At 61.0% G+C, this 27,069-nt stretch overlaps 2 protein-coding genes across 3 annotated transcripts in view; one reads left to right on the top strand and one right to left on the bottom strand.

The window, feature by feature from the left end:
- Positions 1 to 6,133: 6,133 nt before the first annotated feature.
- On the bottom strand, positions 6,134 to 13,856 carry CLEC11A (C-type lectin domain containing 11A). Of its 2 annotated transcripts, XM_081106760.1 has the most exons (4): positions 13,736 to 13,856; positions 7,749 to 7,944; positions 7,237 to 7,428; positions 6,134 to 6,812 (listed from the first exon to the last, which is right to left on the bottom strand). In XM_081106760.1, the coding sequence occupies exons 1-4, from the start codon at positions 13,832 to 13,834 to the stop codon at positions 6,367 to 6,369; spliced, it is 933 nt and encodes a 310-aa protein (XP_080962886.1). In that variant the 5' UTR covers positions 13,835 to 13,856; the 3' UTR covers positions 6,134 to 6,366. The 2 variants fall into 2 exon arrangements, with proteins under 2 accessions (XP_080962886.1, XP_080962885.1); XM_081106759.1 differs by lacking the exon at positions 13,736 to 13,856 and having other exon boundaries at positions 7,749 to 8,085.
- Positions 12,331 to 27,069, top strand: part of SHANK1 (SH3 and multiple ankyrin repeat domains 1) — a 52,204-nt gene continuing 37,465 nt past the window's right edge. Inside the window, exons 1-8 of the mRNA XM_081106761.1 lie at positions 12,331 to 12,641; positions 15,062 to 15,359; positions 15,533 to 15,736; positions 16,457 to 16,528; positions 19,043 to 19,151; positions 19,233 to 19,384; positions 22,206 to 22,373; positions 22,738 to 22,854. Coding sequence (XP_080962887.1) covers positions 15,105 to 15,359; positions 15,533 to 15,736; positions 16,457 to 16,528; positions 19,043 to 19,151; positions 19,233 to 19,384; positions 22,206 to 22,373; positions 22,738 to 22,854 — 1,077 coding nt within the window. The 5' untranslated portion in view covers positions 12,331 to 12,641; positions 15,062 to 15,104. The remainder of the gene's footprint in view (positions 12,642 to 15,061; positions 15,360 to 15,532; positions 15,737 to 16,456; positions 16,529 to 19,042; positions 19,152 to 19,232; positions 19,385 to 22,205; positions 22,374 to 22,737; positions 22,855 to 27,069) is intronic.

Genomic DNA, 27,069 nt, shown 5'->3' with positions numbered 1-27,069 from the left:
GACCGGCTGGAACCGTGGGACCGACCGTGACCGGGGCAGGTAGGTCCTACCCCGCGGGCAGCTCAGAACCCAGGAACCCAGTCTGCAGCCAGCAGGGCGGGGTGGGAGCCCCGGGAAGGTGTCGGGTGTCGGGGGATGCGCTGTCTCCTGACAGCTGTTTTCCCACTGGGGTGACAGTCTGTCTGTCTCCCGCCCGCGGCTGCGGCTCCGCCTCCCTCTCTCCTTGTTGACAGAAACTGGGTTGTGATTGAGAGCGTGAGGCCGCCCTCCCGCCTGGGAGGCAAGTGTCTGTGGGATCGGCAGGCAGGTCGGGGCTGGGGCTGCGAGTTCGGGGGCACGGCTGTGCTCCTGGCAGGCCCCGTGGGTGCCAGGGCTGGTGGGCATCTGTAGGGACCGTGTGCTCCGTGCACACCGCTGGGCACAGAGTGCGCGTGGAGGTGGGAGCTGTGGGATCTGAAGAATGGGGACTGTCTGCCCCTCCCCGCCCCCTGGCAACCCAGCCCCTCGCCCTGGAAAGTCACCCCAGCTTTGGAAATGTCGGCCCCCTTTTCCCCCCCCCCCAATGTAGGTTCCCCTCCCCTCCGTCTTTCTGATGCCAGTGCCTCGAACCGTGCGGCTCACCTGACAGGCCTTCACGAACCAGGACTGAACAGGCTAGCGGGGTCAGACCATTCAAGTCCCGACGACCACTGGGAAGTGGCTTTCCCTCTCTGAGCCTCAGTGGCCTCATCTGTACAATGGGCGTCATTGTGCGAGGCCTCTTTGGGGAGCCCGTGCGTTGATAAGGCTCCGCACGGGACCGGGGGCACGGGATGCGATCCATGCCTGTGAGGGTCCCTGTCTGATGACGGGAGGAGTGAGTCGCCCACTTGGGTTCTTAGAGAAATCTCATCAGAGAGGGTCTTCAGTCCTCATCTGGCCCAGTCGGAATCCGAGGTAGGCAGGGCCCGCGTGGCTCAGTGGTTGAGCTTCGGCCTGTGAACCAGGAGGTCGCGGTTTGATTCCCGGTCAGGGCACATGCCCGGGTTGCCGGCTCGATCCCCAGTGGGGGGCGTGCAGGAGGCAGCGGATCCATGATTCTCTCTCATCATTGATGTTGCTATCTCTCTCTCCTTCTCCATTCCTCTCTGAAATCAATAAAACTATATTTAAAATAATAATAATAATAATAATAATAATAATAATAAAGCAGAAGTCTTCCTGGAAAGGAAGGGTGGAAGGAATACGGGGAGATAACCAGGTGTCTCGCACGGAGTGATTGAGATGAGGCCACGCCAGGAAGGCCTCCTGGAGGAAGAGGCGGGGTTGTGCAGGGCCCTGCAGCCTCCCAGGGGAGAGGCTGCAAACTCTAAGGTTCCCATCATCCCCTGGGCACTTCAGCTGGGAAACGGGGTGACTGAGGAACCCCCCCTCACTGCGGCCCTGGCTTGGCATGATGAATAAGCAGTTCTTTCCCCCGGAGCCGTTCTATGTTTTTAAATGTTGAACCCAAATATAGAAAGTCCCTGGCAGAGACCGTGGCTGTGGTTGACACCATCACGCAGACCAGCATAGGCATCATGGACGTGCCAGGAGAGGAGGGAGAGAAAGGAACGGGGAAGAAATTGAAGAAGTAATGGCTGAAACTTTCCAAATCGCACCAACGGACACATCTAGGAGGCTCAGTGAACTCCAGTAGCATCAGCATAAACAGACCCACAGTCAGACACATCCTAGCAAAAATGTTGAAAGTCGCCCTAACTGGTTTGGCTCAATGGATAGAGCATCGGCCTGCGGACTGAAGGGTGCTGGGTTCGATTCTGGTCAAGGGCACATGCAACAGGTTGCAGGCTCGATCCCCAGTGGGGGCCGTGCAGGAGGCAGCCGATCAATGATTCTCTCTCATCATTGATGTTTCTCTCTCTCCCCCTCCCTTCCTCTCTGAAATCAATAAAAGTACTTTTAAAAAGAAATTACATCTGCACTAACCGGTTTGGCTCAGTGGATAGAGCGTTGGCCTGCGGACTGAAAGGTCCCAGGTTCGATTCTGGTCAGGGGCATGTACCTTGGTTGCAGGCACATCCCCAGTGGGGGGTGTGCAGGAGGCAGCTGGTCGATGTTTCTCTCTCACCGATGTTTCTAGCTCTCTATCCTTCTCCCTTCCTTTCTGTAAAAAAATCAATAAAATATATTTAAAAATAAAAATAAGTTACATCAAAAAATCTTTAAGAAATTAAAAAGACTGAAAAATTTATTATTTAAAAATAAATAAATAAATAAATAAATAAATAAAAATAATTGGTCATCCTTATGGGAAAAAATAAAGTTGGATCTCTACATCACACCTCACACACACACACACACACACACACACACACAAACTTCAGATGATTAAAGACTTCAATGTGGAAGTCAAATCTTTTAGAAGATAATGAAGGACAATGTGTTTATCACCTTGGGGCAGGGGAGGACTTCTTAAAAGAGTCCCCAAAAGTACCCAGCATAAATAATTGGAAAACTGACTACATTCAAATTAAGAAACTTCTGCCCTGGCCCAGTGGCTCAGCTGGTTAGAGCGTCATCCCTTCCACTCTCTCTAAAAATCAATGAAAAAAATGTCCTCAGGTGTCCGGCCAGCGTGGCTGAGCGGTGACCTGTGAACCAGGAGGTCACGGTTCGATTCCTGGTCAGGGCACATGCCCGGGTTGTGGGTTTGATCCCCACTAGGGGGCATGAAGGAGGCAGCTGATCCATGACTCTATCTCATCATTGATGTTTCTCTCTCTCTCTCTCTCTCTCTCTCTCTCTCTCTCTCTCTTTTCCCCTTCCTCTCTGAAATCAATAAAAATATATTTGAAAAAAATAGCAGAACATGGAAACACAGATGCTCATTTGTGAAATGCACAAACGTCAGCCAGAACAAATCGAATTCGCTGTAGTGTTTGCCCCAGAGAACACCACACCATGGCAACAACGCAGGAACAGAGCGACAGGAGCGAATATTTGTAATACGTTTGCCTTTATTTTTATTATTTTATATTTTTATTGATTTCAGAGAGGGAGAGAGGGAGCTGGAAACATCAGTGATGAGAGAGAATCATTTTTTAAAATATATATATATTATTGATTTTTTTACAGAGAGGAGGGGAGAGAGATAGCTAGAAATATGGATGAGAGAGAAACATCGATCAGCTGCCTCCTGCACACCCCCTGCTGGGGATGTGCCCGCAACCAAGGTACATGCCCTTGACGGGAATCAAACCTGGGACCCTGCAGTCCACAGGCCGAGGCTCTACCCACTGAGCCAAACCGGTCAGGGCGAGAGAGAATCATTAATTGGCTGCCTCCTGCAGGCCTCCTACTGGCATGGAGCCTGCAACCCAGGCACATGCCCTGAGGGAATCGAACCATGACCTCCTGGTTCATAGGTGATGCTCAACCACTGAGCCATGCTGGCGGGGGCTCAATAACTATTTCTAACCATTTTCCATGAACCTATTTCACTTATTTTAAAAATGGTTATGACCCACCCATGGGTCATAAAAAAAAAAAAAAAAAAAAGCTTGTAGGAAAGATCTGAGCGCTAGTTACAGTCTAAACAAAAGTTAGACTCTTGAGGCTTTGGGTTTTTCTACGGGTTAATGCGTGACCGGACTACATTTCCCATAGTACCTCGGGCCCAGCCCCGATGGGTTCTGAGCTCTGATTGGAGACTGCTGAGCTCTGTCTTCATTGCGAAGGGCGGGGTCCTAAGCTTGCTGGGAAATGTAGGTGAACCCCACGTGGGAGTAGAGGGCGGGGCTTGCGGAAGGACCTGCGTGAGGCACCCAATGGCTGCCGGGAAATGTGGCGGTAGGCCTGTCGCTCAGCCGCCTGGGATTTGTAGTCCTGACAAGCCCCTGCGGCTACCAGTGCTAGTTCTGCTCCAGGCTGGGTCATCTCCCGCCTTGGGCTCTTCCTCCACCACTTCCCTGGGTCCATGAATGTTTCTACCCTAATAGCTGCTGAGGCTTCCTCTGGTCCGCGGCGCCGGGCTCTCAGAGCAGGTGCTCCGCCCCGAGAGCCAGGGAGGGGGCACTGGCAAAAGCTGGCCCTTGGCAGGCCTGGGAGGGTAAGGGGTCCCATAGGCAGACCCGAGTCAGGAATAAACCCGGAACGCTGTATGTAGGCGAGCCGAGCTGATGTAGAAACCCCTTGCAAATGCCTTCCACTCACCACCTCGGACCTCTCTGCGTGCCCCAGCTCTTTGTTCCTAGGCATCCAGCGTGATGGAGGGTGTGATGGGGAAAGTCTCGGACCTGTGCACGCCCAGGGATTTGCCAAGAAGAGAGAGCAGCAGTTCGAGACCCAACTCATCTCAGGGTCCCTGACCTGGCCCCACACAGCCATCCTCGAGGCTTCATTCAAGGGGCTCCCATGTGCCAGCCAGGGTATGCTGGGTACACGGAGTTGCTTATACCCAGCCCTGCCCTGCCCCACAGTGTCCCCCAGTCTGGCTGACCAGTGCAGGGTCAGGAGAGACGTCTCACTCACATCGGCCCAGTAGGAAGTGTCCTAGGCAGGACTAGAACTTGGGCCTTCTGGCTCGAGTCCAGGCAAGGATAGCCATTGAACTGCCCAGAATGTCAAGTCTGTGAGGGTGAACCCCTCCTGGGCCATGGCAGGAACTCATCTGCCTCATCTGCCCTGTGGTTGCCTCTGACATTCTGCTGCCCCGCCTCCAGCCTGGAAAACGAGCTTAAGGGCAAGAACTCTGAGCAAGGTCTTCCTGACCAGAGGCCACCCCCTCTCACTCTTCAGCTGGAGGGGGCGTGGTGCTCCCCCTTTTTGGAAATGACAGGGGTGACTGTCACTGGTTGGCCCAATGGTGACACTTTAGGCTGGTTGGTGCCACAGCTGAGGGAAGGGAAGAAGAAACGTCGTGATCTCTTGGTTTCTAGGATCATGTCAGAGTCAGGACCCTGATGCCAGTATTGGGGGGAGACACCGGGGTGATTTCGGGGTGTCCCCATGGCCCCAGGGAATAAAGGTATGAAAAGCGGTGGGGAAGGGGAGGTCTCCCGTGGCTCAGGCTCCACCATTTCCCAAGTGCTCACTCACTTCCTGGGCTCATCTGAACACCCCAAGAACCACACAAGGCAGGGGTGAGTGTGCCTGTGTTCAGATGAGGAAACTGAGGCTCAGAGCAGGGAAGGGCCTGGCTCCTGGCCTCACAGGCAGGGAGCAGAGGAGGGAACACTGGGAGGGAGCCACACTTCCAGGCTGGGTAGGCCTTCAAGTTTGTCTCGACACAGGGCCCTGGGGGTGGGGCGGTGCCCCATGGGCCATCTGCTGAAAGGAGCTGGAGGCACACGAAACAAAATTAAACAAGGTCTCGCCCTAACCGGTTTGACTCAGTGGATAGCGCCTCGGCCTGTAGACTGGAGGGTCACCGTTGGATTCTGGTCAAGGGCATGTACCTTGGTTGCGGGCACATCCCCCCGTAGGGGGTGTGCAGGAGGCAGCTGATCAATGTTTCTCTCTTATCGATATTTCTCTCTATCCCTCTTCCACTCTGTAGAAAATCAATAAAATGTATTTTAAAAAAATTAAACGGTCTTTCTTGCAGGACTTGTCAGAGCCTTTAGCTCCTTTGCGATTCCCCAGATTTCTCTGATCAGGACCAAGACCTGGGACAATGACTGACAGGCCCGGGGGTCCCAAAGGCCCTGAGCAGCGGGGCACCATGGGGGTGAAGGTGTTCGTGTGTGCACTTAGGTGCTCCCGACATCTGTGTGCAGGCGTGGAGGGCCGTGTGTCACAGATGCATCGGGGTTCTCAGCTGATGGTTCTGGGTTCAAATAACACCCGCACAAGAGGAACGGGCCAGCCCCGACCGGTTTGGCTCAGCGGATAGGGCGTCGGCCTGCGGACTGAAGGGTCCCCGATTCGATTCCGGTCAAGGGCATGTACCTTGGTTGCAGGCACATCCCCAGTGGGAGGTGTGCAGGAGGCAGCTGATCGATGTTTCTAACTCTCTATCCCTCTCCCTTCCTCTCTGTAAAAAATCAATAAAATATATTTTTTTAAAAAAGAGGAATGGGACAGGCGCCCCCAAGGCCAGGTGCTCGCCTTTCCCGGCCTGCCACGCGGCGAGAGAACGGCCCAAAGTGCTCCCACTGCCCGCTCCGGTCGGATTCCAGAGGCTTTATTGTCGCCGGACCTCGCCGCTCCCAGGAGAAACACAGGCAAGGAAGGGGTCCCGGCCCCGTGGGAACCCCGCCTCCGGGATCGCCCAGCCAGGCAGGGTGGGTGGCAGGGAGGGAGGGAGGGAAGGACGTTCTCGCTGGGTGCGCGGCCCTGGCCAAGGGCGGGTGCGGGATGGAGTGGAGGCGGGGGCCGGCCCCGCTAGAAGGGGAACTCGCAGACGTAGTAGAGGCGCCGCTCGCAGTCGTGGTCCCACCAGGAGCCGTCGTCCGACGCCTGCGCCACGCAGTTCTCGAGCGCGCCGCCGTTGGGCTGGTTGGGGCTGAGCGGGTGCAGCGCGGCGCTGGGCTCGCGGCCGGGCTCGGGGTCGGGCGCGCGGTGCCAGGCGAAGAAGGTCACGCGCTGGCCGTTCTCGAAGAGGTAAAGGCCCTCGGCGCGCCGGTCGTGCACGCCCAGCCACACGGGCCAGTTGTAGGGAGCCAGCGCCGTGCGCAGGTAGCGAGCGAGCGCCTCCATCTGCTGGCGGTCCGCCGGCTGCGCGAGGCTCCCGCCCCGCGCCACGCACCGCGCCTGCGCCGCCGCCTGCGCCTCGAAGTCGCGCGAGAGCAGGAAGCACTTGTGGCCCAGGCGCAGCCCTTTCAGGCAGCCTGTGGGAGGGGCGGGGTCAGGCCCTCGGTGGGCGTGGAGGGGCGGGGTCAGGCCCTCCGGGGGCGTAGGGGCGGAGTCATATGCTCCAGGGGCGTGGAGGGGCGGGGTCAGAGACTCCGCGGACGGTCAGGGAGGAGGCGGGGTCAAGAACCCAGCAAGGGGGCGGAGTCAAGGCCGCCGGGGGCGGGGCTATACTGTAGGGACCGGACTGCAGGGGGCGTGGCGCGGGCAGAGTGGGGTCGGCTCCACCGCCTGCTCCCGGCACTACCCGCCCTCCCCGCGACTCTAGCCTCCCCATCAGCCAACAGCCCCAAGTTTCAAGGAACCCCCTCGCCCCCGACCTCTCCGGGCCCCCTCCTCCCACCGGTTCCCCGCCAGGCCCGGATCGCCGTGCTTGCCCCGCCCCGCACCGTGCGGACTCACCCTCCAAGCGGCCGTGCTCGCGCTCCGCGCGGCTCTGCGCCTCCTGCAGGACTTGCACGGCGTCGCGGGTGTCGCCCACCGCCTCCCGCAGCTGCCGCAGCCCCTTGGTCAGCTCGACCACGCGGGTGTCCAACACGTGCAGACGGACGTGCAGCTGGTGCAGGGCTGTGTCTAGGCCGGCCAGGCGGCCCACTGCAGACGGACAGGGCGCACGTTGGATGGGGACCCTGGGGGCGGCATCAGGGGAGCGGAGGACCTGGGGGGACAGGGACCTATGGCCTCTGGGGGCCGAGTTTGTGGGATGGGAGTTGGGGGACTTGGGAGTCCTGGAAGGTCGGTGGCCCCCGGCCTTTTTGGGAGGCAAGGCCGGGACCCAGAGCTCATAGGGTTGTGGGCGAGACGGGCTGGGCCGTGAGCAATTGAAAGCTTCCCCCGGTAGCGACAGGACGGTTCATTTTGGTGCAAATGATGGCGGAGGCCTGGCGGGCAGGGCAGACCTAATGATAACTCACGGATGTAAGTGATGGCGTCCTCCGGGGTGGGAGAGGGGCTGGGGCTGGGGCTGGAGGAGGGGATCGGCGTTGCTTCCTCCTCTTCTTCCTCCTCCTGCTGGCCCTCCTCAGTCTCGGAGGCCCCTTTGTCTTCAGGGGTTCCCTCAAGATTGTCGTCCCCCCTCAAAGCGGGCAGCCCCAGGGCCTCCTGTAAATGCTGAGGCCGGGAAGGGATGGCCAGGGACAGCCCGTCGCCCCATTCTGACTCCCCAGATGCTCCAACCACCCCCTCTCCAGCTGCAATCTGGCTCACTGCCCTGAGTCCCTCCTGGGAGCCCATCACCCCCATCCTCCGGGCCTCTCCCATCCCTCCCGCTGGCCCAGTTCCCTGATCCTGCAACAGCCCCTCCCAAGGCCATTCTGGTCGCGGCCACCATCCCCCCAGCCACTCACCTTCATCATCAGGGCCTCCCTCTCCCGCTCCTCCTCCTGGGCGCCTCCCCAGCCCCCCTCCCACTCCCTCTCGGCTCCCCGAGCACCATGGCTGAAGCCCAGGAGCTGGGGGACCACCAGGGCCCCAAGGAGCCAGGCTGCCTGCATCAGGGCGGGCTCGCAGCACCCAAGGCTGCGAACAAATGTCTCTGAGGAGGGGGTGTCTCTGGGGACTGGAGTGTATCCAGATCACTTGCCCCCCGGTCCCCACCTCTCCCAGCTCCTCCCTGGTCCCTCTCCTCCCAACGCCTGTCTCCGTTCTTGGTCTCAGTTCCTCGATGTGTGTCTCTCCCCGCCTCTCTTGGCTCCCCTGAGGCCCTCCCTGCCTCTGTGGCCGGAAACCTCCAACGTTCCAAAGCCTGGATCCTGCCCTGGGTCTCCCCTCACTCCCTCCTCTTCCCACTTTCCAGAGCTCACTCCGCCCCATTCTTTCCTTCTGCCCGGGCCAAACGCCCTGATGGGCAGGAGGAGCACGGAGCTAGCTCTCCAAGGGATCCTGCGGACACAGCCTCTACCAGGAACCCCCTCTGGGGGGTTGTTGGGCTGGGACCCTGCACCCCGCCCCTCTCCCCTACTCCCCCACCCCCACCCCCGTGTCCCTGGCCACTCCTCACAGAGGGGGGACTGCGGGGTCTCTCCAAGGTTATTACCCTGCTGGACGAGGCTTTCCCACCATTCTCAGGCTTTAGGGCACCGTCTCCCCCAGATCTCCCATCCCACCCTTCACACTCTTGCCCCAAGATGCAAGTTGAGTGTATGGGACACCTACGAGGAGCATGCGTGTGGTTGTGTGTGCAGCCCCAGGAGGTCGGCCTCTGGAATTCATTTCCCATACGTTTTTCTGGAAGCCTGCAGACCAGGCCCTTCCTTGGTGACTGGGGACTCCAGACAAGCAGACAGACCGTCCCCCTGGGTGAGGGGCTAGGGCAGAGGGGAGGGAGGAGGATGGGTGAGGTGAGGGGGCGTGGGGGTGGTCAAGGATGCTTTCTCCAGGAGGTGGAGCGGACAGGTGCTGGGCTGGGTGCCTACAGAGCTCTGAGCAGTCAGCGAGGTTCCTCTCCAGCCTGGACCACTGCAGTCGCCTCCTCCCGCTCGCCCCCTCCTTCCTCCCTAGCCCCTCCAATCCACGCTGCTTGCCGCAGCCAGAGCAATGCTTCCAAACTGTAAATCAGAGCCTGTCACTCCCCACTCCCCTGCTCCCCCAGCTTCCCATCACAGGCAGAGGAGAAGCCAAACCCTGCCCTTGGCCAGGGTCTGGCCAGCCCCGCAGGGGGGCCGGGGAGGGCGGGTCCTTTGCAATCCTGCAAGCTCATCACCCCCACGCCCCTGCCCCCTAGGATCCAGCCACACTGGAGTGTGGGTAGCCTCTTGGCTATTTCCTGAATGCTGAGCTTCTTCCCACCTCCTAGCTTCCGCACTAGTCTTTTCAGCCTTCTAGAACAAGGCTCTGTGGCTCAGCCCCTTCTCATTCCCCACATCTCAGCCCAGAGAGGCCTTTCCTGACTGTTTTATCTAAAGAAGCTCTGCTCCTGCCCCAGCTGGTGTGGCTCAGTGGATAGAGCGTCGGCCTGTGGACTGAAGGGTCCCGGGTTCAATTCCAGTCAGGGGCACATGCCTGAGTTTTGGGCTTGATCCCCAGTAGGGGGTGTGCAGGAGGCAGCAGAACAATGGCTCTCTCTCATCGTTGATGTTTCTATCTCTCCCTCTTCTTTCCTCTCTAAAATCAATAACATATTTTTTTTAAAAAAAAAGAAGCTTCACTTCTGCAAATTATTTTATTAAAACACCCCCTTTGATCTTTTCAGTATACTCAAGACTGGCGTTGTCTGGTTTGTTTGTTTGTTTGGTTGGTTGGTTGGTTGTCGCCTGTCTCCTGCCAATGAAGGCAGGGGTTCTTGTTTATCACTGGATCCCCAGAGCTAGAACAGGGCCAACCTAGCGCATAGTAGGTGCTCACTCAGGTGCTGAGTGAGAAAGGAAGTAGCCACTCATGGCACCACAGTAACAGCCCCTCGATGGGAAGCTCAACTGTTGTGCTCAGATGGCACCCAGAGGCCCAGGCAGAGGGGCACGGGAAAGGGTCGGGGCGGCCAGGGTGGACGAGGTGGTGAGGGCAGAGGGAGAGAGGATGGATGCACAGGCAAGAGAAGCAAGAGGCCAGGCCATGCCCACTCTGTGCCAGACTTGTGACTCATGCAGGGCTTTCCTCCATTTGGCCTGGCTAGTGGTGCCAGCAAGCATGGAGCTCACCGGCCAGAGATGCCAGGGCCCACTCTTCAAGGGAGGAAACCAAGGCTCAGAGAGGGGCCAGCAGCCCGCCGGAGGTCACCGGCATGCAGGCAGCTGGCCAAGGCTTCTGGCTCTACGCAAGAGCGGGGCCCCTGCCCGCGGCTGCTGGGAGCCCCAGGAGGGGCCTCGGAAAGCAAGGCGCCCAGACTGCCCTCTTCCAAAGAAGCCGAGGGCGGCGTGACCTTGGGCAGGCTGCTGCCACATCAGAGCTGGTACCTCCCCGGTGCCCCTGAGGGTTCCGAGGACCCCTTCCCCAGCAGCTACAGGCCTCCAGACCTGACGCACAGACCGGGACAGGCCTTGTAAACTGTAGACGGGCGCACAGCCTCTCTCGCTGCTGGCACCCGCCCGGGCAGCTGTTCTCTCCCAGGGCCCAGCTGCTCACCACCTGGGTCGCTGGCTGGGGGTGCACCAGAGGGGGGCCTCCCAGAGCTGGGCCGGCACCTGCTGCAGCTCCAGCAGAGGCACCCGGAGCCCGCAGCTGGAGATGCCCAGCACCAGCGCCTGTGCCCTGGCTGGTGGCCCTGGGGGTGCTGTTGGAGCTGGGAGAAGGGGAGAAGGCTGGGCTCTGGAGGCGATTTCATGGAAGCCCTGACTCTGTGGGTGCAATGGGGGTGGGGGGGGGGGGCACGAGCCAGCTGAGCTGTGAGAATGTGCAGCCATGGTGAACAATAGGGGTGTGTGTGAAGACTTTGAGCCTCTGAGCCCGCGCCTACCTGTCCCTGATCCCTGGCACCACCTGGGTGGCCTTGGGTAGGTTGCCTGGCCTCTCTGAACCTGTTTCCCTCTCTGGAAAAACGGGGATGGCGACTGACTGTCCCTACCTGGCCCATGGATTGGTGGGAGAAGTCCAACCCGGGAGTAAATCCAGACCGGAGCCCAGCACACAGGAAGTGCTCCCGAAATGCCAGCATTCATCAGGCAGGGCAGCTGTGGCCCGGTGCCCGCATCCAAACAGGCGTGTGCACACCTGGGTGGTGGAGGGTGAGGTGGGTGGGTGGGTGGGTGTGATGGGGGACGCAGGCACACGGCTCCCTACCCTGTGTGTCTGCTTAGGGGGTGCGTGTGAGTTGGAGACCCGAGGGTGCACACGGGGTGCCTGTCCTGCGTGGGGCGCCTGCGTGGGGCGCTAACCCATGCGGTGCCGCCTGTGTGCCCTGGCGCACAGGTGTGCTGCGTACACGTCACACGTGCTGAGTGCGTGTGTGGAAGCGTGCCCTCAGGTAGGTCCCCGCGCACGCCCTGCAGAGTATGTGCATGTGGGGACGCTGCACCTGCAGGGCCAGCTAGCGACTCCCTGCACCTGCGTCCGGGGAGAAGGGGTGTGTGCGCGTTTAGGGGGACAGCACGGAAGTCTGTAGCTCTCGGCATCCAATTTGAGGGCGCAGAGCTCAGCCACCAAGATTTCTTGCGCCCTACTGTGTGTAGAGAGGGAGGGAGGGGCTCTGGGAAGGGGTGGTCCTGGGGTGTTGAGGGGGTACCGTTAGGGGGGCGGGGCCCCCTGGTCGGGGTTTGGGGGCAAGCAGGGGTGGAGTCCGGGTTCGGGATCTGGTGGCGAGGAGGAGGAGGAGTGGGGGAGGGGAGGGGCAGGGGGCGGAGCCGGCGGTGGGGGGGGGGATGGGCGAGGTTTGGGGGCGCGGGGAGGGGCGATGTCTCCTCTGCCGGCTCCCGGAGGGAGGGGAGAGGGCGGAGGGAGGGAAAGAGGGAGGGAGACCGAGAGAGAGACCGGGTGAGGGAGAGACAGCGAGAGCGAGAGAGCGAGAAGGGAGACCGAGGAGGCACGGAGCGGGCGGCGGCGGCGGCCGGAGGAAGAGGAGGAGGAAGAGCCGGCGGAGCCGCGGCGCCCGGAGCGGCCGGACGGAGCCGGGGGCGGGCGAAGCCGGGAGGGGCGCGGCGGCCGCGGCTGAAAGGGGACGCTCTGCGGCCGGCCAGGCCCGGTCCGCGGGGGGGGGTGAGGTCCGCGGCCCCCCCGCCCTCCCCCCGGCCCCCGCCCGCCCCCGCCCCGGCCCGCTCGCCCTCCGGGGCGGTGGGGCATGGCCTGAGGGTCCTCCGCCTCCGGGGGGGTGGGGGGTGGGGGGAGGGGGGAGGGGCTGCGGGCGCCGCCGACCGGGACTCAGCAGCCCCGCCAGGCAGGTAAGAGGCCCGAGGAGCCGGGGGTTCGGGGGGCGCCGCGGGGCTGGGGAGGCCGGAGGGGGCGGGGGCGCCCGGACGTCCTTGGCCGCGCGTCGGGCTCCCGGCCCCGGGCGTGCGGTGCGGGGTGGGGGGTGGGGGGCCGGGAGGGGACCGTTGCCCCGGGCGACGCCAAATTGGGTTACGCCGGGGTCCCCCGTGCCCCGTCCCAGATCGCCGACTGGATGGGAGGATGCGCCCCCACCCCCGCCAGCGGAACCCCCGGCCCGGCCACTCCCCCGCCTCCCCACCCGCCGCCTGCGCCCCGGGGCTCTCCGGCCGCCGCGCGGGCCCCTCCCCCGGCCACCCCGCGCCCACCCCCCGCAGCGGGGGTCTGGCCTCGGCCTCCCTCGCCCCCCCCCCGACCCCCCTCGAGGTCCTGCCTCTCCCTCCGGCTCCTCCGAGCCGCTCCGCCCGCGTCCCCAGCGCCCCTTCCCCACCCGCCGCCGCCTCTCCCTTCTCCGCCGGCCGGCGCGCCCCCTCGGCGGCCGCCCCCGAGTCCCGCTGCCGGGCCCCCGCCCCCTCTCCCGCCGGGCTCTCCCCCGCGGGCTCCTCGGCCCCGGGCCCGCTCCCTCTCCCGCCTCCCGCCGCCTCCCTCCCTTCTCCCGGGTCCCCCGCCGGCCTCCCCGCCGGCCCCGACCCCGGCCGCTCCCCGGGCGCCCCCTCGCTCCATCCCCCCCGCGCCGGTTGCCAGCCCGTCTCGGTGCCAGCTGCGTGCCAGCTATTCTTAGCCGCCGCGCGTTTGATTCATGCCGCCCCGGCGGCGTGTGCCCGCTGCCTCCTTCGGGCCGCAGGGGGAGGGGCCGGCGTGGTCCCGGGGTGGCGGGCAGCGCCCCCACGCGCGCGGCGGCCGGGCCAGCTCCGCCTCCCTCCCAGGGGCGACCCCGTTGGTGCCGGGGTGAGGCTGGCGGTCAGCCAGGGCCGGCCGAGGGGGAGTGGCCGCCGGCCCCCTGTTGGGAGGTGCGGGGTGGAGTCGCGCGGAGCCGGGGGGGAGGCCGGGGTTCCGCGGGGTTCCGCGGGGTTCCGCCGGGGCGAGGTGGGGCCGCGCCGCCCGGTACCTGGCGGGGCGGGAGCCGCACGGGCCCGAGCTCGCGTGGGGGAGTGGTTGGCCGGCGGTGCTGCTGGCTCGCCCACAGCTCTTGGAAGTCTCCTCGCATTTTGCCTTCCCTCCCCAACCCCGCCAGCCCATCCCCACTCCCCCAAAGTCAGCAGTACCCTCCACTGCTTCCCATCTCCATGGCAACGGTGCAGGAGCTGGGCCTGGTGTGGGGGGGTGGGGGGTGGGGAGGGACCAGACCAGACATTCTGGTTTCCGGTGCTGGGGTAGGAGCGGGGAGAAGATGAGCCAGGCGGACCCCGTTGGGGACCCACTTCCCTAAGGCTGCCTCATTGGAGAAGAGTAGGGATTGGGAGATGACCGCACCCCAGTCCCCGGACCCTCACCCCACTCAGGGCTCCCAGCCCCAGTCTCTCTCAGCGTGGGGCCACCAGTGCCAGGCAGTGCTGGTCCGCCCACCCTGCATCGCCAGTTCTCAAACATGCCCACAAGTCACCCCCTCCACCACCCCCACCGACACAGGCCACCACACTGCTGCCCCCTGGACAGCCCTCCCAGGCCGCCTCCCCAGCCCCCCCACACTCCCTCCTAAGATGCCCCCAGCAACCTGCACAGGCCGCCTGCTGTGCTTCCCTCAGGGACACCCCATGCATGATGCTCCGCCCCATGGCACCCCTTCCCGGTGCCCCTGGGACCCTGGTCCCCCAGCACACCTTTGCAGCCACACTTCAATGAAGTCACCGGCTCCACCCTCTCCGGGCACCACGTGGCCTCCTGCTCCCGCTGCCCCGGGCTCATGACACCTCCCCATTTCCCTTACTACATCTCAGCCCCATAGCCCCCTCCCCCCACCCCGCCTCCTTAGCCAGGGAGAGGGTGGGAGGCCTCGGCTGAGGGGCCAGGCTGGGGCCAGGAGGGCAGGGTGCCGGTGGGCCGTCCACCTGTCTGTCCTCGGCTAATTTTAGCTGCATTTTCCGTGGCCTGGCAAAGTGGGCCAGTAGCTCCCGCGGTGATTCTGCGGTTTCTGGGACACCAGCACGCTGACCCAGCGGCAAAGTGGGGCGCAGGCGGGGCGGGGGCTGCGAGCAGGGCCAAGGGCAGGGAAGGAGACGTGTGCTGGCAGCGTGGCAGGGATGGGGGTGTGTGCACAGGCGGCCGGAGCGTCTGGGGGTGTGTCCAGCCTCCGGCCTTGGCCTCGGGCCTGCCCGCCTCCGGCAGCGTGGGGCCCGCTGGCCTTGACTCCTGGGCCGCCCAGTGTGCCTGTGGCCTTTGGAGGGTGGGGGCTCCGAGGCTGACCGCCGCCCTTGGCCCCCCACCCCCCCCACAGCGACCTGTGATGCTGCCGTCCCCCATCGCCCCGTGTCCCCACGATGACCCACAGCCCCGCCTCAAGCGAGGACGAGGAACACCACAGCGCCAGCGAGTGTCCCGAGGGCGGCTCGGAGTCCGACAGCTCCCCAGACGGGCCCGGGAGAGGCCTCCAGGGGACCCGGGGCCGGGGCAGCGGGGCACCTGGTAGCCTGGCCTCGGCCGGAGGCCTCCAGGGCCGCTCCATGTCCGCCCTGGACGACGCCCATTTCAGCATGATGGTCTTCAGGATCGGCATCCCGGACCTGCACCAGACAGTAAGCGACCTGCCCCCGGAGGCCCCCCGCCGCCTGGCCCTCCATTCCAGACCCCCCTCCTGCTCCCCCAGGCCCCCCACCTGTTCCAGAATCCCCCCCCACACACACACACCCGCTACCCCAGCCCGCTCAGGCCCCGCCCTGCGGCCTTGTCGTCCCCCCCTCCCCCCCAGAAATGCCTGCGCTTCAACCCTGACGCCACCATCTGGACGGCCAAGCAGCAGGTGCTCTGCGCCCTGAGCGAGAGCCTGCAGGACGTGCTCAACTACGGCCTGTTCCAGCCCGCCACCTCGGGCCGCGACGCCAACTTCCTGGAGGAGGAGCGGCTGCTGCGGGAGTACCCCCAGTCCTTCGAGAAGGGGGTGCCCTACCTGGAGGTGAGCCCCACAGCCTTCCCAGGTGAGAGGAGGCGTGTCCCGCCACACAGCTGCCCCCCCACCCCCACCCCGTTTCCCTCCCCGCCAAGACCTGAGCAAGGAACCTTCGGGATCTCCGGGCCCCTGAGAACCACCTAAGAGTCAGAGAGGCCCAAGTCCAAGGGACCGTGGGTTCTCCGAGCGGCAGAGAGGCCTTGGGGAAGTCACGTCCCAGCTCCAGGCTTCTCCTCGCCCGTCACGTTGGGGAAGGATTCCTAGTTTTAGCAGGTGTTTGAGATCATTCCCTGATAGTCTGCACAGCAGGCCTGCACCCCCACAGCGGGCCTGCACCCCCACAGCGGGTCTGTGCCCCCACAGCGGGTCTGCGCCCCCACAGCCGGCCTGCACCCCCACAGCCAGCCTGCGCCCCCACAGCCGGCCTGTGCCCCCACAGCGGGTCTGCGCCCCCACAGCGGGCCTGCACCCCCACAGCCGGTCTGCGCCCCCACAGCCGGCCTGCGCCCCCACAGCCGGTCTGCGCCCCCACAGCGGGTCTGTGCCCCCACAGCCGGCCTGCGCCCCCACAGCCGGCCTGCGCCCCCACAGCTGGCCTGCGCCCCTCTGCCCACCCAGCCCAGGCCTCAGCTGTTTGCACCCTGGCCCTGAGCTCAGCGGGAGTCCGGCCTCCTCCCCAGGCCCTGACTCTGGCCTCTGCCCCCCTTCCCCCGCCCCTCGCCTCAGTTCCGGTACAAGACCCGCGTTTACAAACAGACCAACCTGGACGAGAAGCAGCTGGCCAAGCTGCACACAAAGGTGAGAGGACCCTGCTGGCACCTGCCCCCCCCCCCATCTCCCTGTGCCCTGCCTGGAGCCCACTCCCCAGCCCCTGCCTCCCCCACCTCTTCCTGACAGCCCTCCACATCCCTCGACCCTTCTGTTCCTCTGCCAGGACAGCCCCCCAGGCCCCCCTCCCCGTATCGTAACTCCTGAACCTCCCCTTGTGCCCCTCATTCCTGTGCCCGGGCCCACACCACGTCCGCCTGGCTCCCACCGTCTTCATGCTTGGACTGCCCTGTCCCACCTCCTGGGTCCCTCATACCCATGCAGGGTCCCTCACCCTCCTCAGCCTGGACTGTGACGCCCAGTGCCCCGCTGCCTGGGGTTGATTCGTAGATTCCCCGAGTCCCCCAATCCCATGGCCTAATCTCTACCAGGTCCAGGGATGCCCGTCCCCAGCCACTTCTGTCCTCCAGGCCCCTTGCCTTCCCATGCTCGGACCATGTGTCTCTGCTGGTCCCGAAAAGCTGGGAGGAAGCCAGGGGGCTGCTTTGTTTTTTGTGTTATTTTTTGTGTGTTTTTTAAAAAATATATTTTATTGATTTTTTACAGAGAGGAAGGGAGAGAGATAGAGAGTTAGAAACATCGATGAGAGAGAAACATCGATCAGCTGCCTCCTGCACACTCCCTACTGGGGATGTGCCTGCAACCAAGGTACATGCCCTTGACCGGAATCGAACCTGGGACCCTTCAGTCCGCAGACCGATGCTCTATCCACTGAGCCAAACCAGCCAGGGCGAGGGGGCTGCTTTGGTCCACAGTGAAGCGAAGCCCGGCCAGTGTGGCTCACTGGTTGAGCGTTGACCTATGAACCAGGAGGTCGCAGTTAGATTCCCGGTCAGGGCACATGCCCAGGTTGCATGCTCGATCCCCAGTAGGGGGTGTGCAGGAGGCAGTCCATCAATGATTCTCTCTCATCATTGATGTTTCTCTCTCTCTCTCCCTCTCCCTTCCTCTTGGAAATCAATAAAAAAAAAATATTTTTAAAAAACAGTGAAGTGGCCCTAACCGGTTTGGCTCAGTGGGTAGAGCATCTGCCTGTGGACTCAAGGGTCCCAGGTTCGATTCCGGTCAAGGGCATGTACCTTGGTTGCAGGCACATCCCCAGTAGGAAGTGTGCAGGAGGCAGCTGATCGATGTTTCTAATTCTCTATCCCTCTCCTTTCCTCTCTGTAAAAAAATCAATAAAACATATTAAAAACAAAAAACAGTGAAGTGAAGGATCCTTGTCATTTGGGGATTCCTCCTCGTCTCCCCCCAGCATGCATTCGGCCTAGTCCTCCCCCCAATATTCCACCCCTCCACACGTGTGCTCTCCACTGCGGGAGCCACCGGCCACAGACAGCTCCCCAGCACGTGCAAGTGTGGTGGGTCCCCGCGCTTAGCCAGGCTCTGAGAGTGAAATGCATGCCAGACTTCAAAGAAACATGGATGAGAGAGAAACATTGGTCAGCTGCCTCCTGCACGCCCCCTGCTGGGGATGGAGCTCGAAACCTGGGCACGTGCCCTGACCTGAACCTGTGACCTCTTGGTGCAAGGGATGACCCTCAACCAACTGAGCCACACCAGCCAAGGCGTTTTTTAAAATTAAAAAGTTTTATTTATTTATTGGTTGATTTAAGAGGTGGGGGGGGGGCGGGGAGGGAGAGAGAAGCATCAATTTGTTCCACGTACCGATGCATTCATTGGTTGGTTCTTGTATGTGCCCTGACCGGGGATCAGGCCCACAACCTTGGTGGATCAGGACCATGTTCTAACCTACTGAGCTATCCAGCCATGCTGTTCCCTGTATTTTGTTTTCCTTTCCTTTCTTTTCTATTCTTTTTTTTTTATCCTCACCCAAGGATATATTTTCCCATTGATTCCTAGAGAGAGTGGAAAGGAGGGAGGAGGGGGAGAGAGAGAGAGAGAGAGAGAGAGAGAGAGAGAGAGAGAGAGAGAGAGACATTGATGTGAGAGAGACACATCGATTGGTTGCCTCCCACACATGCTCGCAGCGGGGCTGGGGAACCTGCAGCCAAAGTATGTGCCCTTCACTGGGAATCGAACCTGAGACCCTTCGGTCCAAGGGCCGATGCTCCAACCACTGAGCCAAACCAGCTAGGGGCCCCTTTCTTTTTATTTATTTATTTTTAACGTATTTATACTGATTTTTTATTGACTTTAGAGAGGAAGGGAGAGGGAGAGAGATAGAAACATGGGTGATGAGAGAGAATCATTGATCAGCTGCCTCCTGCACGCCCCCATACTGGAGATCGAGCCCGAAACCCAGGCATGTGCCCTGACCGGGAATCGAACCGTGACCTCCTGGCTCATAGGTCGATGCTCAACCACTGAGCCACACCGGCCAGGGCACCCCTTTCTTTTTTTAAAAAAGTGGCTACTAGGGACTCTCAATGCCTTGTGTGGCTCGCTGTGTATTTCACCGGAGACCCCAGCTTTACCCCCGGCTCCCTCACGGGCCTGTACTCTCTCTTGTCCACGACCCAGACCGGACTGAAGAAGTTTCTGGAATACGTGCAGCTCGGGACGTCTGACAAGGTGGCGCGGCTGCTGGACAAGGGGCTGGACCCCAATTACCACGACTCGGATTCAGGAGGTAAGGACGGGGTCAGGGGCTCCAGGGAGGCGCCCAGCACCAGGCCTGGGGGCTGCATGTGACTGGCTGTCTCACCCTCAGAGACCCCCCTGACGCTGGCTGCCCAGACGGAAGGCTCCGTAGACGTGATTCGAACCCTGTGCCTGGGCGGGGCCCACATCGACTTCCGAGCCCGGGATGGCATGACAGCCCTGCACAAGGCCGCGTGTGCCCGGCACTGCCTGGCTCTCACGGTGAGGCGCCAGCCCCCCAGGACGCTCCCGCAGATCCGAGACACCCCCAAATTGCCGTGTTTCCCACACAGACTGTCCCCGGCAAATGGCTCCAGACCAGCGATGGTGAACCTTCTGAGCTCGGCGTGTCAGCATTTTGAAAAACCCTAACTTAACGCTGGTGCCGTGTCACATAGAGAAATTATTTGATCTTTGCAACCAGGGTAAACAAAAGGCATATATTTTTGAGATTTATTTTATATATTTAAATGCCATTTAACAAAGAAAAATCAACCCAAAAAATGAGTTCGCGAGTCATAGGTTCACCATCACTGCTCCAGACCCTCCCTCCCCCTCCCCCTCCATGGTCACGCCTCCCACTGGTCTGAGATCCCCGCTCAAGCCCCAGGTGCAGCCACCTCCCAGCTCAGGACCCGCTCCAGCTGGTCGTCACACGGGCCTTCCCCTGCGCCCAGGTAGATGACCTGACTCTCCCGACACCCAGATACTCGGTGTCCCCCACCCCCTCTGACCCAGCAGCACCTGCCCCTGTGTCCCTGAGGGGTAGAGGCCCTCCTCCACACACACCTGCAAACACAGCCCCCTCTACCCTTCCCAGCCCAGAGTTCACTCCCCAAGCACACGCCCCCTTCTCTCGCCTGCCAGTGCGGCCCCTCCGCCCGAATAGAGGAGCCGCATCTACCCACAAGTACATCCACGGAGTCAGCTTGCACAGTCTTATTGTAAGATGCTCTTCCCTTTTTTTTTTTTTTAAATATATTTTATTGATTTTTTTACAGAGAGGAAGGGAGAGAGATAGTTAGAAACATTGATGAGAGAGAAACATCCATCAGCTGCCTCCTGCACATCTCCTACTGGGGATGTGCCCGCAGCCAAGGTACATGCCCTTGACCAGAATCGAACCTGGGACCTTTCAGTCCGCAGGCTGACGCTCTATCCACTGAGCCAAACCGGTTAGGGCTTCCCTTTTCCTTAAATATATCGATTGGAGAGCGACATCGACGTGTTGTCGCACTCGTTTCTGCATTCATTGGTTGATTCTTCTGTGTGGCTGACCGGGGATCGAGCCCAGAACCTTGGGGTATCAGGATGATGCTCTATCCAACTGAGCTACCCGGCCAGGGCTGCTATTCCCTTCCTCCCACCCCCCTCCCGAGGGGGCTTGAGCCCTCTTCACATACAGGCGAGGATAGATCACCCCCAAATATACGTAGCTGTGGGTAAACGCCCAGATCCACAGGTAGCCCAGCTTAACGGGCCCCCCTCCACCTCCCTTTCTCCAACCCCTTTTTGAAGAACCCCAAACGTGCCCTGGCTGGTTTTGCTCAGTGGATAGAGCGTCGGCCTGCGGACTGAAGGGCCCTGGGTTCAATTCTGTTCAAGGGCACATGCCCAGGTTGCGGGCTTGATCCCCAGTAGGGGGGGGACATGCAGGAGGCAACTGATCAATGATTCTCTCTCATCATTGATGTTGCTATCTCTCTGTCCCTCTCCCTTCCTCTCTGAAATCAATAAAAATATATTTAAAAAGAAAAAGAACCCCAAACGTAGTCAAACTCCCGCCAACAAGCCTCTTATACCCTGAAACCCACAGACCCTCGAATGTCCCCCAGTGCCCTTCCCTCCCCCCAGATCCAGACCTGACCTGTCAGTTCTAGTAGCCACTAGCCACCTGGGCTGTTTAGATCTAAATGGACTAAAGTGAACGAAAATCAAAACTTAGGCTTCTGGTGCCCGGCCAGTGTGGCTCAGTGGTTGAGCATTGACCTCTAAACCGGGAGGTCACCGTTTGATTCCCGGTCAGGACACATGCCTGGGTTGCGGGCTCCATCCCCAGTGTGGGGTGTGCAGGAGGCAGCTGATCAGAGACTCTCTCTCATCATGGATGTTTCTCTCTCTCTCTCCCCCTCTCCCTTCCTCTCTGAAATATATTTAAAAACAAAAACCTTGGGCTTCCTGGGCTCTCTAGCCACGTGTGGCTGCCGAGTTGGGCGATGCAGCTGTGACCGTGGCCGCGGCCGCAGAGCGTGCCATTGGATGGCGCCCAGCGGGCCGTCCTCCCACAGGGCCGCGCCAACCCTGTCCAGATACCACTCGATGCCTCCAGCCTTCTGTGCCCAGAGGGGTCCCTTGCATGGGACCCTCCCTGCCCCCAGGGCTCCTGGCCCCAGCGAGGCTGGCCCGCTGGCCCTGACCCAAACTTGCTCTTCCCAAGGCCGCCTCCTGGGCCCCATCCTTGGGATCTTGGTCCCAATAACACCTTCCACTTGGCCAGGGGCCTCCTGGAGCCAGACTCAGCTCTGTCATCTGTCCCCACGGCCGTCCCACCGAGTAGGTGGGCATGAGGCCCCGCGTTCCCCCTACAGCTCATCCCACGTCCCCCTAGGCCCTAGGGCAGTGGTCGGTAAACCGCGGCTCGCGAGCCACATGCGGCTCTTTGGCCCCTTGAGTGTGGCTCTTCCACAGAATACCGACTTCTGCGCATGGGCCACGAAGTTTCAATCACACTGTACGTGTGCACCCGCACGTGGTATTTTGTGGAAGAGCCACACTCAAGGGGCCAAAGAGCCGCATGTGGCTCGCGAGCCGCGGTTGGCCGACCACTGGCCTAGGGGAAGGTTGGTCTGCAGGCCTCCTCCCAGTCCCCTCATGGTTCACCGGGGATGGGAGAGGCTCAGAGAGAGCAAGGGCCAGGCTCAAGGTCGCACAAGGGCACTGAGCTTGGCCTTGGCCAGTGGAGGTCACCGGACTCCCCGCCGGCTGGCTCTTCAGGACAAGCCAGTCCTCCCTCGACTGTTGTCTGTCTTGTCTCCCTTCCTAGGCGCTCCTGGATCTCGGGGGCTCCCCCAACTACAAGGACCGCCGGGGGCTGACCCCTCTGTTCCACACGGCTATGGTGGGGGGCGACCCCCGCTGCTGCGAGCTGCTGCTGTACAACCGGGCCCAGCTGGGCGTGGCTGATGAGAACGGCTGGCAAGAGATCCACCAGGTGCTCCCGCCTGGGGCGGGGGTGGGGGGGGGGGCGCTGGGCACGGGGCAGGGTGCCTGGGCCCACAGGGGGGCACAGATCAGGGAACCTGGTCCGAGGGGCTGGGGATCAGATGCTGGGGGGGCCTCACGGAGGGTGGAGGTGAGGGCACAGGGCCCCCAAAGAGGAAGCGATGGGGGTGCCGACACCGGAACCCCGAGGGAACATGGGCGGGGACGGCTCCTGGGGCCTCTGAGGGGCCGGGCCGGACGCCTGGGCCTCGAAATGACAGGTGAGGCGACGACCGGGGTCGCCAAGAGGGAACAGGGGCCGAAGGGAGCAGGGCCGTGGGTCTGACCGGCCCCCGCGGCTCCTGTCCCCCCAGGCCTGCCAGCGGGGTCACTCCCAGCACCTGGAGCACCTGCTCTTCTACGGGGCTGAGCCCGGAGCCCAGAACGCCTCGGGGAACACAGCCCTGCACATCTGCGCCCTCTACAACAAGGTCTGCATGGCCCCCGGCCCCGGCCCTGGCCTCCCTGCGCTCTCTGCCCCTTCTCTGTTCCACCCGTCCGTCCGTCCATCCGTCTGTCCATCATCCATCCATCCATCCATCATCCATCCAACAAGCACTTACTGAGCATGGTCCCTGTGTCAGGCCCGGAACTGGGTGCTGAGGACCAGGTAGTGAGCGAGGAGGACAGCGTGCGCAGAGGGAGCTCACGGGGATCCAGGTCCCTGTGGGAGCCCACGGGTGGGCTCGGGCTCCCGGCTGGTGCCACCTGTGCCCAGGTGAGCAGGTGTCAGCTGAGTAGAAAGGGGGGAGAAAGGGCGCTCGGGGCCGGGGCATGGCCAGGGCGGAGAGAGTTGGGACCATCACCGGACGGGACAGTCTCCCTTCAGCCGCCAGCACAGCGCCTGCTGAGCACCAGTGCCCGTGGGGAGGGCCCTGCAGGGGGCAGAGGAAAGGCCAAGCCCCAGCCGCTGGAGGGGGGGCACCCCGCCCCTGTCCCCGCCCCTGCCCCCACCCCCCGGGGACAGTGTGTTATAAATGGCAGCAATTCAGGACCAATGGGTGGGCTCCCTCAGGCGTGGAGGCGACCTGCAAAGAGCTGGCAGAGGGTCTCAGTTCTGCTGGGCCAGCTGGGTTGGCAGGAGCTGGCGCTTTCGGCCTGATGGCCAGCCCCTTGCTACTTGTGTGGCAGGCGGTCCTGGGCGGGAGCACCTCCTAGCCTCAGTCTCCCCACCCACTTCCAAAGGCTCCCTGCCTGTCCCCCCAGGGTCGCTCAGGGCGTGGCCACCGCTGCTGGTCCGTAGCCCCTTCTCCCCTCCCCCCTGTCTGTCTCCAAAACAGCCCCGCCCCCTGTGCCTCCCCAGCACTGGCAGAGCTGGGGTTGGCAGGTAGCCACACGCCACCCAGCACGCAGTCTGCTTGGCGCCTGCAGAGGGGGGACTCGGGGTGGGGGTGTGCGGTGCTTCTGTCTCTCCTGCTCCCTGACAAGGCCTCTGCCCCAGCCCCCTGGCTCCCCCCTCCCCCCTTTGCATGGCCTCGGGGCAGCCCAGGGGGGGCCCCCAAACAAGCCCTGTCCCCTCTGGGAGGCTCCGTCCTCTCCCTGACTTGGGAATGGCATCAGCTGATTGAAGGGGATAAAAGATCCCGTATATTAAGTGCTCATCCCTGGAAGGCGGCTGTAATAATAATAATTATTGTCATTATCGTAACCGTTATCAGTCAGGATCCAGTCAGGAGGTGGAAACTGCACCATTCATTTGAGCAGGGGAAATGTAAGATGAGGAATTAATAAGGAGAACGATTCCTCCTGGCAAGTCGGATGGGCCAGCCGCTCCCCCTCCTTGGCCTCCTCCTGCTCGTCTGTGAAATGGGCCAACGGCAAAGGACCAGGCGGCTGAATTGTTTTTGCTTGCTCTTGGCCAGGTGCTTAACGAGCAGACGCTCCGCACGCGTGATGTCTTTCTCTACTTCTCTGCCCTTGTCTGCCCTCCCAGACTTTATGTTTCCAGGGCCCAGCGCTGGGTCTGGCATTTCCTCACTCTCTGCTCCCCTGGCCCCCTGGCATGCCCGTCTAGCCCTGGTGGTGAAGGTCAGGTCCATGTCGAGGCCGGGAGCTCAAGGCTCGGCTAAGTCCGACCCATCCGCTGTCCCAAATCCCCAGCACATAGTAGGCCTAGAGGCATGTTTGTTGAGGGAGTGAATGAATGAATGAATGAATGAGTGATGGGTCAGCCACTTTCTTCTCCCCCAAGCCTGCAGCACCCAGCCCAGGGGTTCGCTTCAGGCTGGATTGAATGACTCAAGGAATGAATCAATGACTCAGCGCCATGTTCTCCATCCCCATCCTTTCTATGCCTGTTTCATATATATGTATGCATATATATGTGTGTGTGTGTGTGTGTGTGTGTGTGTGTGTGTGTGTGTGTGTGTATTATTGATTTCAGAGAGAAAGGGAGAGGGAGAGAGAGCGTGAAACACCAATGATGAGAGAGAATCATGGATCGGCTGCCTCCTGCACGCCTCACACTGGGGATCGAGCCCACAACCCGGGCATGCACCCTTGACTAGAATCGAACCCGGAACCCTTCAGTCCACAGGCTGACCCATGCTCTATCCACTGAGCCAAACCGGCCAGGGCCATGCCTGTTTCTTGAGCATCGACTGTGTGCGGGATGGGAGATGGATGAATCAGGCTCAGCGTGGCGCCTGCCCTGGGGAGGGGGAGGGGAGCCACAGTCTGGCAAAGAGGCAGACGCGTAAACAAATAATCTCCGAGCTGAGAGGTACGCGCTAGGACACCAGTAAACACGGGGTTCCCCGGGAGAAGACGGGAGAGCTGGTGGAGCTGGTGTTGATGCTCTGGCCGTGTGCTAGGCAGGCCAGGTGTCGGCTAGGGACGCACGCGAACTCACACCTGGCAGCGGTTGACACTCTAGGTGGGGGGACAGCGTGTGCGCACACAGACACACACGCACACACACACGTACACACGCACACACACCTGTGACTGGCCTGGGCCATTGGAGTTGTGAAACAGAGAAGCAGTAGGAGTGGAAGGGTTAGAAGGCCAGGTTGGAGTCCTAGCCACACCTCTAACAGGCTGTGTGACTTGGGCCATGGATTTGCCGTCCCTGAACTTGTCCTGCAGGACTGGCTCCTATGAGCATCGCTGGTGGATTTGTGGAGTGGAGAGGGTCAGAGCGAGGAGGTTCTTAGTGAACCTGCCGGTTCAGTTAGTGCTGGGGTCCAACCCCAGCAGGTCCAGGGGTCCCCAAAGGTATGGACGGAGTCAGTGAAGAAGGAATGACACGGAGACAGCGTTCAGTTGATCAGCAGCCTAGCCAGGATCTCCAGCCAAGTTCTGTAGCCGGGTTCTGTTTCTAGGTTCTTTAGCCAGGTTCAGTCACCAGGTTCTTCTAGTCAGGTTCTCTTGCCATGTTCTGTCTAGGTTCTCCAGCCAATTTCTGTCTGGGTTCTCTTGTCAGGGTCTCCAGGTTCTCCAGCCAGGTTCGGTCGCCAGGTTCTGTCCAGGATCTTTTGCCATGTTCTCTCTCTAGTTCTGTCTCTAGGTTCTGTGTCCTGTTGTCTTGTTACATCTGTATTTATACCAGTTGATTCCAATCCTATCAATCTCTATTCCAAAGGTTAGGGCGTTTCTTATCTCCATTCCAGGGAGTAAAGATTATGTAGCTTAAGCGTGTTTGTAGTTAAAGTGATTAACTACCCGCCTGGCACTTAGTTAAGGGGTTTTATTACCTCCCTAACTTCAGGGGAAAAATCCCCACCTGGGGAAACCTTTCTCGGAGAGGTGACCTTGGTTAAAACACATAGCGCTAAGTAGGGGAGCAAACATATAAAGAACAGTATGCCATATACGCCAGGTCCCTTGAAACATATGCTGTGCAGATGTTTCTTCCCTGCAGCGACTGTGTCAAGCAACAAGGATGGACCGGCTTCCGGCAAGTTAGTATCCGGGGAGCTGGAGGAGAGTTGAGCTGGGGTTCGGGGACAGGTTGGGTTTGGCCAGGCTCGGGCAAAGGCAGAGGACCGTCCCTCATTCAGCACCTGCTTTTCGGACGGCTCCCTGGGGCCAGGCACTGTTCCAGGCAGTGAGCACCACAGACAGAACCAAGCCGCTAGGAAAGGGACAGTGTAGTCGGGGGAGGGATGCTAAGGAGACCAATGAAATAGAAATGTGACTTCAGGGAGACAGTGTTAGGGAGAAGATGAGCTAAAATGGGCTTAAAAGCATGCCTGGGACATAGCAGGTGTCGTCTAAACGAAAATAAAGCAGGGGCCCGGCCGGCCTGGCTCAGAGGTTGAGCGTCGACCTGTGAACTAAGAGGTCAAGGTTCGATTCCCGGTCGGGGCACATGCCTGAGTTGCGGGCTCGATCCCCAGTGTGGGGCGTGCAGGAGGCAGCTGACCAATGATTCTCTCTCATCATTGATGTCTCTCTCTCTCTCTCTTTCAACCCCCTTCCTCTCTGAAATAAATAAAAATACATTTTTTTAAAAAAGAAAATAAAGCAGGGAACAGGACAGAGTTCATTTTGACAGGGTGAGTGACGTGAGAGATCTTTGCGCTATGCGAAGATGGCAGGGCAGAGAATTCCTAGCAGGGGAATCAGCAGGTGCAAAGGCCCTGGGGCAGGCGTGTGCCCACCCCCTTCCTTCTGGCTCTCACAGAGCGTGTGATTCAGAGCAG

Source organism: Myotis nattereri (assembly GCF_964212035.1).
Source record: "Myotis nattereri genome assembly, chromosome: 15".
In the NCBI taxonomy this organism is placed as follows: domain Eukaryota; kingdom Metazoa; phylum Chordata; class Mammalia; order Chiroptera; family Vespertilionidae; genus Myotis; species Myotis nattereri.
This window is presented reverse-complemented; position numbering and strand designations above follow the sequence as displayed.

Excerpts from the sequence above, each read along its gene's own strand:
- CLEC11A (XM_081106759.1), bottom strand. The coding sequence starts at position 8,076 with ATGGGGGTGATGGGCTCCCAGGAGGGACTCAGGGCAGTGAGCCAGATT. Across the intron at positions 7,429-7,748 it reads GGACGCCATCACTTACATCC|TGGGCCGCCTGGCCGGCCTA; the intron begins GTGAGTTATCAT and ends GTCCGTCTGCAG. Across the intron at positions 6,813-7,236 it reads CGAGCACGGCCGCTTGGAGG|GCTGCCTGAAAGGGCTGCGC; the intron begins GTGAGTCCGCAC and ends CCCCTCCCACAG.